The sequence below is a fragment of the Coenobita brevimanus genome, chromosome 23 (assembly GCF_032717465.1).
Source record: "Coenobita brevimanus isolate Jiangsu-jjx chromosome 23, ASM3271746v2, whole genome shotgun sequence".
Classification (NCBI taxonomy): domain Eukaryota; kingdom Metazoa; phylum Arthropoda; class Malacostraca; order Decapoda; family Coenobitidae; genus Coenobita; species Coenobita brevimanus.
Genome location: NC_136976.1, coordinates 56,764,345 through 56,782,193, shown reverse-complemented (window position 1 = coordinate 56,782,193; position 17,849 = coordinate 56,764,345). Strand labels below are relative to the sequence as shown.

General features: G+C 39.5%; 1 protein-coding gene across 1 annotated transcript in view; it reads right to left on the bottom strand.

Moving 5' to 3' along the window:
* Positions 1-12,550, bottom strand: part of mbo (Nuclear pore complex protein Nup88) — a 177,059-nt gene extending 164,509 nt beyond the window's left edge. Inside the window, exons 1-2 of the mRNA XM_080267290.1 lie at positions 12,357-12,550; positions 840-1,009 (exon numbers count right to left, since the gene is read on the bottom strand). Coding sequence (XP_080123416.1) covers positions 840-1,009; positions 12,357-12,476 — 290 coding nt within the window. The 5' untranslated portion in view covers positions 12,477-12,550. The remainder of the gene's footprint in view (positions 1-839; positions 1,010-12,356) is intronic.
* Between the last annotated feature and the right edge of the window lie 5,299 nt (positions 12,551-17,849).

The window sequence follows — 17,849 nt, the reverse complement described above, 5'->3', positions numbered from 1 at the left end:
CTCACTTTTTATTACACTTCTTTCCTCTTCACGCTCGGCACTGAATAGCAAGCCTAACGGCTTTCTGTCACCCAGGAAACTATTTCCAGTATTGAGTGGTAACCATATAATGAGGTGATGTGGAGCCCACTATGGTCTCCCTGTTATCTGGGTGGAAAGATGCAAATGTGGCATCCATCTAGGAATCAAAGCTCCACACTCTTCCCCATGCCTGGCTGTGGTGAGGCACTGTCCACTGTAGAGGATGGCCTTGACAGGGTGGTTGCCTGCCTGCAGTTGATGAGTCTGCTCAGCCAAACAGACAAGGGCTGCTCAACAATGACAACAGCAGCCCACACACAGCCAGCCATGACTTATTCAACTAAAACTTTCTTCACAATTTGACCTCACACATTATGACATAACATACAACATTATACAGTATATTCTGACCAAAAACTTGTATACCATACCAGGCATGACCTTAATGAGCGCCAAAACATTTACTTGACATCACAAAAAGAACATAAACTTTCTGTTATAAATCAACATTACTGATGTTCTTTTTTTTTTGTATTATGAACACAATAAATTATGGAATGCATTCTTATCAGAGTTTCACTGTTACTTACAATGCTGATTTCCCAGCTTCTCCCAATTTACAGCACCACTTGTTCTGTGAAACCTGAGATACAAAAGGCTCCCAATTCATGTGTTTGCAAGTTACAATTTTATATAGGGCTGAATTATGAGTGACTTGTTTTCAAACTATACATTCCTGTCTCAGCTAGTAAGAGTGCGTGTGTGTGTGTGTGTGTGTGTGTGTGTGTGTGTGTGTGTGTGTGTGTGTGTAAACAGACCTGCAGGTAATGATTTCTCTGCCCATATCAAAGAGTGGTGGTGTGCCACATCGCTGCGGTAGATCCACAATGGCCACACCCCTTCGTCCAACAAGGGCCAAACAACTTTCGCTCTTGTTCAGCAACACTCTTTCCACCTCCCACACTGGCGGTCTGGACAGTGCTAAGGTCTGAAAGTGGAAAACAGCTCTCCTAGCATTAATCCTTGTCAGGGGCGAAGCGAAGGAGGGGGCGGAGGCACCGGCCATCCCCCCCTTGAGGGTCTTGAAATAGTATGGGGCTAAAAAAATAATAAATCTTTAAAAATAAATAAATAAATAATGAATCACTTGAGAGAGAGAGAGAGAGAGAGAGAGAGAGAGAGACTGTCATACAGACATAATTTTGGATCAGCTGTCAAAGAGAAAAGCAAGCAGAGTGAATCTTCTATTATGAATATACAGTACCGTCATGGCATGCAAAATAGCTGATAGCATATTTATGTAACTAGATTTGTTTTTTTTTTTCATTTTAGTTGATATAGCAGTTACACAGTACCAGTATGAATGAAACTACATTTATTTGTCTGAGTTCAACAGTATCTAACGTTTTTGTTAATCAGTGTTTCCTTCTAGTTAAATTAATTAGAATTATGATTTCTTAAGCAATATTCTTTTCAAAGTATGAAAACGATCAGCTTGAATGAGTGATAGAGCTTTTATTACTTGTGATCAAAGCAGAAATCAGGTACAGTGTGTGTGTGTGTGTGTGTGTGTGTGTGTGTGTATATATATATATATATACTGTGTGTATATATATATATATATATATATATATATATATATATATATATATATATATATATATATATATATATAGTGGAGTGGATATGGAAGTTATGTAGATTGGCTTGGGAAGAGGGAAGGGTTCCGGAGGACTGGAAATCAGGTATAATTGTTCCTTTTTACTAAGGAAAAGGGAGAGAGAAGTATGTGGTAACCATAGGGGTATTTGCCTTCTTAGTGTGAGTGGAAAAATATATCGTAGTATACTCATTGACAGGGTTAGGCATATAACAGAGGAGCTAGCTGGAGAAGAACAAGGGGGATTTAGGAAGGGAAAAAAGTGTGTAGATCAAATATTTGTTCTAAGATGTTTGGTGGAGAAGTATCTAGAGAAGGGAAAGAAAGTGTATGCTGCCTTCATGGACTTGGAGAAAGCTTATGACAGAATAGATAGACAAGGTATGTGGAAGGTATTGAGAATATATGGAGTGGAGAGGAAATTGTTGAGTGCTGTGAAGAGTATGTATGAGGGAGCTAGGGCTATGGTGCGAGTGGATGGTGAGCTGAGTGAGGTCTTTGATCTAAATGTGGGACTGAAACAGGGTTGTGTGATGTCTCCATGGCTGTTTAATATATACATGGATGGGGTTGTAAAGGAGATGCAAGGTAGGGCAGTGGATGTGGAGCTGACTCTGATGAATGAGGGTGAGATTTGGAAGATTCCGGTGTTGTTGTTTGCTGACGATACAGTACTGTTGAGTGAAGATGAATGGGAGTTGCAAGGTTTGGTGATTGAATTTGGGACAGTGTGTAGGAAGAAGAATCTGAAAGTTAATGTAAACAAGAGTAAAGTTATGGTGTTTGAGAGGAATGAAGTCACAGAATGCACAGTGAGGTTGGATGGCGAGGATATGGAGAATGTGAGTCCATTCAAGTACGGTAGTGTGATGAGTAAGGATGGAACTTTGGGGGATGAAGTGCGTGAAAGGGTACAGCAGGGAAGGAAGGTTGTTGGTTCACTGAAAGCAGTGATGAGAAATAGGGAGGTGAGTATGGAAGTTAAGAAGTCACTGCATGACAGTATTGTGATCCCCATCCTGACGTATGGAAGAGAGATGTGCACCTTGCAAGAGGGGAACAAGTCAAGAGTGAGAGCAGTGGAAATGAGCTACTTGAGAGGAGCATGTGGAGTGACATGGAGGGACAGGTTGACGAATGAAGAAGTGAAAGAACATTGTGGGGTGGATGTGGATGTGGTTGAGAAGATTAGGAGAAATATACTGAGGTGCTTTGGACATGTGGAGAGAATGGAGAATGAAAGACTGACTAAGAGGGTGTATGTAGGTGAGGTGGAGGGAGGGAGAGGGAGGAGAAGACCAAGGATGAGGTGGAGGGATGGAGTTGAGAGGTATATGAGGGAGGGGGAAGTGAGTTGGGGGGAGGGTAGTCAAATGGTGGGTGACAGAGCGACTTGGAGGCATTCTGTCTGCAGCCACCCTTTGCGGGATTAGGGCGTCAGGCTATAGATAGATAGATAGATATACACACAAAACGATCAGCTCGAATGAGTGCTAGAGCTTTTATTACCTGCGATCAAAGTAGAAATTAGGTATATATCCATCCATCCATTGCCAGACGCCATGTATCCCAAATGGGGTGGCCAATGGCTTAGAGTTAATTGTTTTACAGGGAGGGGCACTAATCCTCCACCAACCCCACTTGACGTAGGGATGCCAACAGCATCTGGTGTTCCCAGGCGGTCACCCATCCAAGTACTAACCAGACCCAACGTTGCTTTATATATATATATACAGTATAAAGTATATATATAATTTTTTTTCTTAGAACAGTCAATTAAAAATAGCAGATAAGTCTACATGATTTAGCATATTTTATAGGCTTACCCTTTCAGTTTAACCAAGTAGGTGGACTTCCAGTGCATGGCACATTTATTATTATAGATGATGTATGGACTATGGAAGTGGTTCTTAATAGTTATCTTATATGAGGTGCTCCGAGCCAGAGGGGTGACTGTGCATTTTGCTTATTTTCGGTAATTAGTTGTTAAGCTTTGACGTGGCTAATTATACAATGGTAAAATTATACCTATAAGCATTTTATTGTTTAGCTTGAAGGTGCTAGCCAAGATGATTAAAATGGTGGTAAACATGACATGTTTAAAGTATATTACAGTTTGGTGATTAGATGTCAAAGCAAATAAGCAAAATGCACGGTCACCCCTCTGGCTCGGAGCGGCTCATATGATACTTGAGTCTTGAGGTAACAAAAGGTTTGGGAAATATTTATATTTACAATGCTTTCCTACAGAACACAATAATATGTTTTCATTATCATCTTTTGTTAGATTAACGTATGGACTACCAGCCACAGCTCAGGCTGTGATGGTCGTGCATCATCGCTAACTACTCCACCCTTACGCAAACTTACGCATGGCGCTACTCAAAGACGGAGGGAGAGAGAGGTTTATATTCTTTTTACCAGAAGATGCCCTGTGTCAGAAATTATTTTGTTCAAGTCAGTATCCTCACTCAGGGTGCCAAAAATGTCAGAATTAATTTGTTCAAGTCGGTATCCTCAATCGGAACACCAAACCAAATATTCTCTTTATCTAAGTAAATATATTAAACCCACATATGCTTTTCATGTGAGGCTTTTCATCCTCAAGACATATTACCTAACATGCAGATGCAGTTTAGGTCAACAGAACTTTCCAAATAAATACATGTATTTACAAGATATTTGTCCACGAGGGTTAGTTGCAGTAGCATTTATTAACAATAAGAATTACTAAAGAGAACGTAATTTCTGGGTTATAAAAACCACTTGAACAGGTATTAACGATCTCAGGTTTTCCTCTGCTCTCTAGCCAGGGATGACTATTTTAAAAGTAGAGAGCGCAACTGCTCTGGGGGAAAATATTTCCCACAGTCTTGAGGCCAGGTGAAAAATGATACGTTGTATCATGTAATGTGACCAGGAGTTCTCTCCATAGGTCTCGAGAACCCTGTGCTGCGGCCCTTCTAGGTCGTGCATCTTGACCAGTTTGATCTCCACCATCCCACCAGTTTGATCTCCACCATCCCCTGTATCCGGAGTAGCCACTAACTCAAGGGGTACCAGTTTATCAATAGTTTTTATGTTGGTATGTCCCCTACATTTTATTTTTACGCGTCTCAGCACCCCCACCAAATCTGGGTGCGTGGAGATCACCTTAGTTAATGGCCACTGGGATCTTGGTTATTCTGTCTTCACCAAGACCACATCTCCTATGTTTATAGTAGATTTGTTACTGGCAGTCTGAGCCCCATAGAATCTTTCTCATAGGCTCAAAAGATATTCTTCGCTCCAATGTCTATTCCAAGTATCCAATACCCCTCTCAGAAGTTGATATCCTTCCCACAGACGTTGTCCTAATTCATTATTTTCTATGGTAAGATCTATTTCTTCTTGGATATCCACACAAGGCACCGGATGGAGCTTCCTGCCATACAACATATGAGCCGGTGTCAAGGCCTCGATTGAAATGCTAGTGTCATCTAAATAGGTTAGGAGTCTATTATTAATCCTAGTTTTAATTTCAATTATCACTGTTCTTAACTCTCCTCTTGTGATCTTAGTTCTGTGAAATGTTTTCCTTAGGCAGTTCTCCACAATACCAATCATTTGTTCGGTAAATCCATTTTGCCATGGTGCTCTTGGAGCTACGAACTGCCAGGTACAATTTCGGATTCCCAGCACCGATTTAACCTTTGGGTCATTCATTATGTTCAAAAGTAGAGGTGCTGCTCCAATGAAATTGGTTCTGTTGTTGCTAATTAATTTGTTCGGACAAGACCTTCTAGTGGCAAATCTTCAAAATACGTTCAGGAATGTCTCTGAACTCAGCTCTTCTGCCATTTCTAGATGGACTGCCCTTGTGTAGGTACATGTAAACAGACATATGTAAACCTTATGGGGAGTTCCTCATCCGTAACAGTTATAGCCCCTGTGTAATCCACTCCAGCTACCTTGAAGAACTGACTCACATTTACCCTATCCCCTGGTAAGGAAGGTGGTCCTGGATAGTCATATGGTCATTGTTCGTACCCCCTACACATGATGCAACCTTTGAGATATTTCTTTATGACCTGTCTACCCTTAGGGATCCAATACCTTTCCCAGATTCGGGCCAAAGTCTGCAGCAAACCTCCATGAAGAGTCAAATCATGGGCTTCCTTTACAATTAACTGTACAAAGTATCCACTCTTGGGTAATAATATGGGATGTCTAGTTTGGAGACGCAAATCAGCCTTTATTATTTGACCCCGGCATCTAATCAGACCCAAATCTCTTATCAGCTTATTCTTGTTCCCAGTGCCTTGGCCTATAAGGTCACACATCTCTCCGTAAAATTTCCTTTGTATCCTTTTCAGCCAATATTTCATGGGATCTAACTTCTGAAACCCCACTTTCTTATTAAAAAATTCAACAACTAATTTAGTAGTGTTAATAAGTTGTCTTGTTGATGAAAACTGGCTGATGTCAATTACTTCTGGCTCAGGTACTACAGGATCCAAGTTTATTACACCAACCTCAGCAATACTATACTGTTTCTGCTCAGGCCAATCTTTAGTGAGTAACCATGTAGGACCTTTAAACCACAAGTTGTCTTTGATCAGTCTCTTTACAGTCGAACCTCTTGAGGGCAGATCGGCCTGGTTTTGTTTAGAAGATACACGCATGAATTTAAATTTGGAAGACAGTTCTTTAATAGTCTTCACTCCACTGCAGACGAAAGGAATTTTACTGTCTTCCTTCCCTATCCAGTAAAGACAAATCTCACTTTCAGTCCATGTATAAATATCCTCAAACTGAGTATCAAGAGTAGTGGTTATATACCTGGCCAATTTAGTTCCTACTTCTACGGAAGCCAATTCCATTTGAGGTAGGGTTCTTCCTTTATTTGGCGCAACTGTGGCTTTGGACATAATAATCTCACTATCCTCTCCTGTTGCGCAATAAGCTACTGCTCCATAAGCCCTTTGAGAAGGATCACAAAATATGTGTAAATGTGATTTCTCATTACTGTTTATTTTCCTGGGAATACATTTGCTTGATGTGGTTTCAAACTCCTTTCTAATCTGTTCCCACTGTTCCACATATGTCTCACCTAATTCCGTGTCCCAGTCTAGCTTTTCTCGCCAAACTTCCTGCACTAAACATTTGCCCCTAATAGGTATAGGACTGACCAATCCTAATGGGTCAAATAAAGTGGAGCCCTGACTTAAACAAGGATCTCTTGGTGTGAGTGACATCAGAGAACTTTATTGGTTTCAAACTTATATCATCAGCGATTGTATCCCAGTTAAGACCCAACACATTTTGAATTTTGGGAATGTCATTATTTGGAGAGTCCTCTAGTATTTGATTCCTCAAAAATGGTGAATTTGTATTCCAGCTCTGTAATGGCAAATTTGCCTTCCCACATTCAGAATTGGCTACTTCATAAGCCTTCAATGCTTCCAACTCCATATCAGCAACACCTTGCAAATTATCCATAGAAAAAGCCTGCCCTATTTCTAGGCATTTGGCATCTTCAAAATGAAGCTTTAAAGTGTTGCAAAGTAGGAAAGGACTAGCACAAGAGCCAAAGAGCACTGATCGGAAACAGTAAGTTTTCAATGGACTATCCTCATTTTAAGGAACTTGAGGCAAGAGGAATTTTGCAAATTTACTATCCTCCTCTCTCAGTCCTATTCTGAGAAAAGCCTTACTATGTCTGCTGTATAAGCATAAGGTTTCTCTCTAAATCTTAGTAACACATTCCCTAACTTCTCTGTTAGTGTAGGTCCAGCATATAGGCAATCGTTCAAGCTAGCTGATCGCTTGGACGCTTTACTACTACAATTGAAAACTATCCTTATGGGAGTAGTTACTGAATCCTTGCTTACAGCATGATGTGGTAAATAATGTCCTTCTTTGTGGTTAACAATGAATTCCACCTCTTCTATAAATTTATTCTTCAAATTGATCTTTTATAATATTATCATATAGGGTTAGATATTCTGGTTTATCTCTCAACTTTCTTAGAAGAGAACTTAACTGAGCCTTAGCTGCTTGGTAATTTGTTGATAACTCCGAATGGTTTAGTTTCCATGGTAAGCCTACCCAACACTGTCCATCCCTAAATTCCACAGACTGGTTATACAAATCCAAAATTATTTTATCTTCAGGGGTTGGTTCCTCAGAGTGTATTCCTACACTGTCTAGGTCCCACAATTTGTGTACAGGTTCAATATTTTCATCCAACAAGTCCGGCTATCTGAGTAGGTTCTAGTTCTGCTCCTATTGTAGCTACCATCAGTGACTGTGTGGGGGTAACAAAGACTGTGTCTACTAGTTTGGCCTCTCCTGTAGCTTGTTTTGGAAAAGGCAACTGACCCATAATAAGGTTACCTCCTAGACTCTTGATCATCTGTACCTTATTCTTCTTGAAAGTCCTATGTAGGAATCTCCCACAGTAATCTGAACTAATTATCATTTTTATGGGACCCATAGTATCTGATTCTACATTCCGTTTAGCCAACTTTATCCCAGAGCTTTGTAGATGATCAGAGGTTTCCTTCAGTCCTTTTATATATAGACTTGTCTCCATATTGTTAAGTACAGCTGCTGCTATACAACATTTATATCTGCCTACTTGTATTACAGGTCTAACTAAATCAAAAGACTGAGCTTCCTTAATAGTTAAGAATCCTGTGATGCCACGCGGTTAAGGGGTTAATTTCATCAACCTGTCTCTTCCTTGTCTGTAATACTTTATCCTTAGCCTTTAAGGAACTAAGAAAAGTACCTATCTCTTCCTTAGGCACATATTTAGTCTTCTCTGACTTAGGTTTCCCAACCAGTTGGTTAGTAGGTTTTTTCTTTATTTCAGTCTTCTGTTTAATCTCAGTAGGCTTTACTATTCCTGGCAAATGTTTACAGAGTTGCATCAAGCCTTCCTCAATCTCTTCACAGGAGAAATTATCCTTTTGGTACCTACCATACAAGGCATCCTTGGTTTTTGGTAAAGCTTTAAGGACACAATTTTTGAAAGCACTCAAGCTGATGCCTTAATATCTTTGTAAGTACCTAGGGCCTTTAAATTACAGCTCATTGCAATTCTAAAATTTTGCAAGGAATCAAAATTGTGTTTAGATATGGGTAATTCAATTACAGCCTTCAGTAACTGAGTAATAACTTGCTCCCTGTCTTCATAGTTTTGTCTAAGGATAGTCAAGGCCATCTCATAATTATTTTCTTCTACTGGTATTTCTTTTATCAGCTGATAAGGTGTTCCTTTGATCTGTCCTAACCGATATGTGAGTTTCCTTACCTTAGGGAGATTGGTTCTATCATGAACTAAGTATTTGAAATGATCCCAAAACGATTTCCAATTTTGCTCCCCATCAAACTCCGAAAGCATTATTTGTGGTAGTGCAGCTCTACTCCGCTGTTCCACAACTTGTGTTTCCGCGGCAGTCTCAGCTAATTTTGATTCTAGTGACTTTACTACGGTTAAATATTCTTCTAAATTATCTCTGACTCTGAGAAATCTTTATCATCAGCTTTCATTATAGCCGCTTCTGAATTTATATAACCTTCTTCATACTTAGTCCATCAGTCTTTCAATATATTTAGGAGACTATTTACCGGTAATTTCTCCCTGGACAAAGGTATTTCGTCTAACGACTGTTTGCAATTATTTACGGCTCTTGTTACCCATCCTGCCTTACTACTAGATCTCTGTAACAAGGAAACAGACATGTTGACTGATTTCTAATTTAATAATTTAACCATTAATTTCAACCACAAATTTACCCCAGTGTAGTAATTATCTAATTACTGTATTTTAAATTTTGCAGAGTGTAGGGATTAGGTCCGCAATATCAAGCCTTTCCCCCTGGGTTGTTAAACCTCTAGGGTTATATTTTATCCTCACACTCAATTTCTAAAATACTCATTTTCTGGCTCAGCTAATTAATCATTTTAATTCTAAGGAGTGTAGGGATTAGGTCCATAATATCAAACCTATCCCTCTGGGTTGTTAAACCTTTTAGGTTATATATCATCCCCACACCCAATTTCCAAAATACCATATTCCCCAAGCTCAAAATATTTATCTCCTAGTAAACCATAGGCCCACCCACAGCTCGTATAGCACAGAACTGTCCTTTCCTGAGATCTATATAATTTATAAATTTCTGCAGAACCGCTTCTCTGCCATGATGGTTCCAATTATTTTATATGTACCATAGCAAACTGGAGAGCCATATGGTAGGTTTCTAGGCTCAAGAAGGGTTATGGCTACCGAAGATTTACAAGAACCTTCTATGGCTCCTACCATGGCTAGAATGTTTTCCACAACTCCATTAACCTCCACATCTTCATGAATATCATTTCCTCCCAGGAAAAGAATAGTGCGGTCATGCTCCCAATTTAATACGGCATTTAAACTTTCATCGTCGGAAAAGGAACGTGCCCTTCCACCCGGAGCGCGGTATGTACGTCTTTTCCACGTCATCCACTTGTACCGAACGTGGTAGTACGCTATGCCCAACAAGAGCAACCTTAAAAACATTCAATGCTTCTGCACACATCTGCAATCCTCACTCTCAGGGGCACCAAAAATGTCAGAAATTAATTTGTTCAAGTCATGTGGGGTTGGTGGAGGATTAGTGCCCCTCCCTGTAAAACAATTAACTCTAAGCCCTTGGCCACCCTGTCTGGGATACATGGCATCTGGCAATGAATGAATGAATGAATGAAGTCAGTATCCTCGCTCGGGGCACCAAAAATGTCAGAAATTAATTTGTTCAAGTCGGTACCCTCACTCGGGACACCAAAAAATGTGTCAGAAAATTCTTATACACTCCTTTGTCTGACATGTGTTAATTTAAGACAACCTTAAGTAAATTCACATGTCTCTTAGGAGGATTAGGTGTACCATAACTGACACCTTAACTCACCTAATTATTACTCTCCTACCTCCTAGCTAATTCCCCATTGAATTGGCCAATTCGTAAAGGTTACTTAGCTAGAAAGAGTCAGACAGCAGATGACAACGAGCCTAACTTTTAGGTTGGTTGCCTGGGCATCCAAGAGCCCTTGAGGTGTGTATTTACAACATGCTAGCTCGACGATTACCATATGATTACATTTATCAAACATAGGAGTATTTACTAAAACCAAGTCGATAGCACTTTTCTGCTGTCCTCTCTCCCATGTTGTTTCTCCTTCATATCGTTGATCCCCATTTAACAATATTAAGTTATACTCCTCCATCTATCTTATTACTTCCTTCCCAGTGCTATCTACCTTCTGCTTTCCTAGGAATCCTAAGTGACCATTAAAATCCTCTAGGAGTATTAAGGGTTCCTGTATTGCTTTTAATTTTCAATTTCTTCTTTTATTGCTTTGCCTCGCTATTTGTCAGCCTCACTACCCCCTACTGGCAGGTACACAAGTGTTAGTTTGAATCTCAGGTTGTTGATTTGGCAATTGCAATACAATATGTCCTTGTTTAATGTTTTTATCTGTTCCACATTTATATCTAGATTTTCTTCATACAGTACCATCAGACCACCTCCTTTTTATTCTCCTTTTCTCTCATACTCTGTATACTTACCATATGGTTACTTATCCTTATTTTATCATATTTCAATTGAGTTTGTCAGACATAGTAACTGCCTACCTTTTACAATTTCATGTAATTCCGTAATCTTTACATTTGTTAGGCCCTGTATATTTAGTAATTTGATTTTGAAGTAGGACTGGTTCTTGTATTTTCATTGATTTCCAACATTTCTATTTTTTACCAGCTCCCCATTTTTTATATACCGCCCTCTTTCTCCTTGATTTCATTTTTCTTTCAGCCCCTCCCAAAGCTCTTTGGTTTTCTCTCTTTCAGCCCTGGTCACGTCTAAAGTGACTGAGATTTTTTTTGCAATGGGGTTTCTGGTGTTCTACAGATTCTTTGCATTTTTTAGTACTTCCTATTTCAAATTTGTCTCTTTTAACTTTAGTGTTAAGGGTCTACTTCTTCCCTCCCTTCCTACTGGATTGCCTAACCTGACAACATCTATTTCAGTATTCTCTACCCCCACCTCATTATTTATTATCATTGGAGGTTTTGATATCCTCCTCCACTGCCTCCCATGGGTTTTCCTTCTCGGGTTCTGGGAGATTGTATATTACTGTACTAGGTTTTTCTTCATTCTCTCTTTTTCCTCTGCCTCGATGTCCAATATGATTTTTCCCTCAATCTCCTCAATCACATCCTTTCTCAGATTGTCTAACTTCTTATCCACATTTACCTGGATTTGTTTAATACTTTTCCTTAATTCTTCATTTTCATTTATTACTACTTCTAGCCTCTTTTCCAGTGCTTCCACCCTCAACAATCTTCTCTTTATTTGGGGCTTGCAATCCCTACAAAACCAGAACATGTCCTCGTCCATCAGGAATTCATATTTCTTTGCACTGACCTTCTCACATCCTGTATGGTACCAAACCTCACACATGTCAAAGTACTGTAATTTGATAAGGCTGTCACTGTCAAGTTGGGTTCATCTGAATCTCCAAGTGATGCAGCTTGTAAAGGTCAATTATTTTAATCACAGAAGCATTATTCTTAAAGACTTGAGAACATCGGACAATGACTTCCAGTAACGTCGGTTTACGTATATCCATGCAAACATGATTAAGCTACCTGAACCAGAGAGTCTGGGGCTGGATCGAGGAGACAAGCGTAGAGGCAGACATCCTCTCTGTCCCAGGCCAACAGCATATCGTCTACCAGGCATAACAGCTGATAAGGTGGGCATTTCATGGGTAAGCAGTCTTTACACTTCTCTGATAAAACTTTGGAAAGCACCGAACAACCCCGAAAACCCGCCCCAGCCATGTTTGTTGTTGACGCCAATTGGCATACTCGGCTAATAAAAATGTTATTTGTAAAGAGCAAAATCTGATTGAAAAGTATATATATACATAATTCCATGTAAAAAAAAATGCTGCGAAGGGCAAACTTCAATCGATCACATCACAATAATATAAAACACTGAAATCAAATACGAAGCATGCGACACCGAAAGTGACATGCATTTACGCACGTGGTCTTGTGTTGTCATTAATCCATATGCCACTCTCGGTTATGTGCTGTAACTTTATTCCAATAATCTGGTGATAGTCTGAATAGCGCCCTTCTGTCACCTAGCAGGGCTATATAATCTAAGAAGGTCTAGCTCGGGGGAACATTTTCCTAACTCCCCTTTGTCGTTCCACGGGCATAACCCCAATTTTCCCTCGCCCCTCAGAATTCTTGCATGTTGGAAAAGGGGGGATTAATCCCCGAGCTGGACGTCATCAGATCATATAGACCTGCTAGGGTTACAGGAGAGCGCTACCCCTTCCGGCACAGCAGCCACCGGCTGGGGGCGCGAACTCGGAGTCGGAACCTCACGATTACGAGCCTGACACCCTGGTACTGTGCTCCCCTTGCACGTTGGAAAGCACAGTTGCGTTTGTAATCAACAGAAAAATTGCTCATAACGAAACAAAAGTGAAGGTGGAATGGTGGATGCTCTTTGAACACCACCATTATACACAAGAAAGAAGAGTATTAATTGAAGGTGCACTTCTCAGCCTTTGTAGTGACTGAATGAATGTAAAAAAATCAGTTGTTAAAGCAAAAAGTATAACGTAATATGCAGATAAGTAAAGAGTGGGTGATTACTATCAACCAGCCATACTATGTGTATTACCGAACTGTATGAGTATAGGATTACAATTTCTTGGTTATTGTCTTCGTACAATATAATTACTGTATGCTTTAGTTTAAGCACCAGAGATACTGTACCTTATCATTTCACTTCCTCCTCTCCCAGTTTGTTTTCTGTTTTGTTATGATTTTCAGGTGGTAATTGTTTACTGCAGATTGTCTTCTCCATATTTTTATCGATCTTCGTTCTGAATCACTGGTGTTTGTTTTGCAAGTGTAATGGCAGACTCAAAAACCTACTGTATTAACCTAACTTTACATATTCATAGCCAGTCCTTACCTAACCTAAACAGATCTATCCTAACAAAACAATATATCTTAGCCTAACAAAACAATATATCTTAGCCTAACCACAAAGAACCTAATCAAACCCAACCTAGCCCAGCCTAAAGAACCATAACCTATCCCAACAAATAATAATAGCCAGATACAGCAGAATCGAAACCCAAATTAATATCAGTACAGTTGTGTAGCTTTCAGCAAGTGTCAGCCATTATGTTCAGGTGTCAGAGAAACAAAGCATGGATAAAAGCAACAGGGAAAGAAAATCGCCATGAAGCAATCCACCATAAAAATAATAATCAATATGGAAACCAAACTTTAACAGCAGAGATGTACAGATGTATCGTTATCGGTGGTATCGGCCATTTTTAGAGTATCAGTATTGGAATAGGTATAGGCAGGAATCTGTTTTTCCATTTATCTTTATCTTTATCTTTATTGGGTTTATCAGGTTCCATTCCACCAACATGTGGCACTTTGCAGAGCCACCAATATTTTACAAAAATAATATAACATGTATTGATACAATTATTGCACTATAAACTTAATGAAAGACTAGGTAGCAAAACTTAATAGTAAAACTTAATATTATAGAAAGACTAGGTAATAATAAAAACTTAACAGTAAAACATGGTTATGCATACTTAAAAGTAATAAAACTAGTACTGTAATTCCAATTCAGTAGTGCCCATTTTCAGTAATACAATAAATTTGACACAAGACTATTAATAATCACCCTGACACTTTATAGTAAATAACATGATCACACTGACTCATAATAATAATGTGTCCTATCAATTTAATACTGCACACTTTACAAAATTTCATAATACATAATAATCTCTAATACACTTGTCCTCCATATCATAGCAGTCACAAAACAAGAATGTTTTTAGTCTCCTTTTGAACAGATCAACATTATTACTGCTCTTAACAGCACTTGGTAATCTATTATATAGTCTTGGGGCACAATTTTTAAAGGCTTTAAAACCAATGTCTGTGTTACACCTAGGTTCTAAGAGTCTATAGCCATCAGAAGCATGTCTAACTACAATATCTGTTTGTAGTTCAAATGGTTATAATAATTTCCTTAAGTATTTCGGTTTCCCGGTCTTCATTGCCACATACCGGTATGTCATAACACAAATTTTGTATATGATTCTAGGCTTAACTGGCAACCACTGTAGTTCAGTGAGAACTGGTGTAATCCTCACATATGATGGCAAATTCATTATTAATCTAGCTGCTCTGTTCATGATAATTTGCATTTTCTTCAGCTGATATTTAGGCAAATCGTAGTACAGAGAATTACAGTAATCCAATCTATTAATGACATAGTTATGTATAAGCATCTTAACGGAATGAATATCCAAATATTTCCTTATAAAGGCAATATATCGTAAGTTAAGTCTTGCCAATTTTACAAATCCATTTATTTGTTCATTGAAATTCATATGTTTATCAATAATCACACCTAAGTCCTTGACCTTCTCAGATATATTTACAATATTTCCATTAATACTAAAACCCTGCAAACCATGCAACCCTCTCAAGGCATCCCTTTTACCAAAAATCAAACATTCTGTTTTATCTTCATTCAGTTTTAGTTGTTTACTATCCATCCATTTCATGATATCTCCCATAATCCTAGTCAACAGAGTTTCAGTGTCCAGTGCATTATTAATAGACAAATAAAACTGAGTATCATCAGCAAAAAGGTTAAAGGCCACTCCATGTTCCCTTAGCAAGAATGAAAGCTCAATAGTGTAAATGCAGAACAGTGCAGGTCCCAGTACACTGCCTTTGGGAACACCTCTTCTAAGTATCCTATGTTCAGAAAGAGTTTCCTACTTGTACACAGTAACTTCTATTATCTAAATAACTTTCCAAGTAACTGAGTGCTCGTTGTTTCACTCCTATAGTCCTCAAATCTTCCAACAATAGCTCATGTACTACTGTGTCAAAAGCAGCACTGAAATCTAATAATATTAAGACATCACATTTTCCCTCATCCATCCATCCTAGTAACTCATTAGTGACACTACACAGCAATGTTTCTGTTGAGTACAATTGCCTATAAGCAGAATGATTTATCTGGTAATACATTAATATTCACCAGATATTCCATCAATTAATCAAGTACAACATTCTCAATAATTTTGGACATATATGACAGATTTGAAACTGGTCTATAGGAGCTCAAACTCTGATGATCTTTATTGCCCTTTAAAGTAGGTTTGACAATTGCCAATTTTTCACTTTGTGGAAACACACATTCAGTAATACTTAAGTTCACAATTTTCATGATCAACTGCACAAGACTAGGGAAGCCTTCCTTCCTTAGCTGTATCTGACATTGAGACTGGATCACTAGAACAATATGTCAGTTTAACTCTTTTCATCAGAGTCTCTAATTTCACAAAACTAACTTCCTTAAAGCAACACAAACCAATGTACGGGATATCTGGCAGGTGCACTTGGCGGACCACAGGTCCTGCACCTTGGAAATTATTGACAATATTTAAGATTTTCTCCTCAAAATACTTCATAAATTTATTCGCTAAGTCTGCATCAGAGAAATTGTCAGGAAGCTTCTTTGTTCCTATATGCCCTATCAAGTCGGCAATAAGACAATACAGTCTCTTCACATCTGACCCTGCTACAGCAATTTTCTGTCTAAAACACATACACTAATCCTCATAAATCGCGTGTTCATAAATCACGGATTCGTAAATCACAGCTAGGTGGCCGTCAGACTGCCGGCAACCTTAAATCACTGTTAAGTCACGAAAATCGCAGATCTAGGCACCTAAGTGGGCCTTTTCTGAGGAGAACTGTAAACCGCGGCATTCATATTGAAAATCGCGACCCAGCAACCAATCATCGCACATCCCTGGTGGCATATGTGCATACTAATGCTGCCATGTTGTTGTTCTTGTCCCGCCAGTCCGCACACTACAGACCGTCGCCGTGGAGTACGAGCTAACTGCCTTTTTTGTGCAACTTTTCCCTGCCTCCTACTTGCCATGGCCTCTCCCGAGCCCCCAATGAAGTGCTCTAAGCAGTATGGCGTCAAGAAGCTGCCACAGTTGTTGTACAGTCAACATTTGGAGTTCATTCGTCGTGTTGAGAGGAGAGAGAAGTTTTCAAAGCTGACGAAAGAGTTTGGGAAGAACAAGTGCTGAGAGGTTCTAAGTTCTTCTCAACACCACCCCACTCCATTCACTTAAGCAATTTCATCATAGGATTAAGGTGAGATCCCTTAACATGGCTTATTTCTATTTAATACATGCACTGAATATTCCTAACTTTGTATGTTTGTGTTTGATGGTGCCTAGATAGGTGTAGGTAGGATGGTGTGGGGGCGGGTTGGCCAAAGTCCAGACCCAAATTAATTTTTCACGAGTTATTATTCATAAATCACAGAATTCGTGAATCACCATCAGGGAAAAGGAAGAGGATAGTGTTGTTGGAGAAGAAGTGGGAGATCCTGAGCAAGATTTATGTGGGATGACCCACTTCCCACATCCTTAAGGAATGCAACCTACCCCGCCAAACCCTACACGACATCAGGAAACCTCATGACAAACTCACCAGTGCATGGCAGACGTTGGCCAGAACAGACATAATACCAAATGGAAGACTGTGAACTTGTCCCAGCATGCCGAAGTCGACCATTCTACATTTATATGGTCCTTGCAACAGTGGGCTGCGGGCATGCTACTGAAAGACACCAAGTTGAAGGCTGCTGCCAAAAGGTTCGCTCACCTTCACAACGTCCCAAACTTCAAGGCATCCAAAGATTGGTTGTTGAGGTTCAAGCTTTGACATGGTCTTACCAATCGCAAGACCCAGGGTGAAGCTTTGGACGCCAGTGAGGAGGGAATGGAGGAATTTTGGCAGACTTTGTTTGGTTTGACTGAGAAGGAGGGCCTCGCTCTTGGTCAAGTCTATAATGCTGACGAAAGTGGCCTCTTCTGTCACACAATGCCCTCCAACACTATGATAGATGAGAAGGAGAAGCATGTGCCTGGCCACAAGTTGTCTATGCAATGGCTACCGTATCTGTTTTGTGCTTTGGTAATGCTAATGGGTCACATTGGCTGAAACTCGTTATTGTGGGGCATGCAAAACAGCCCT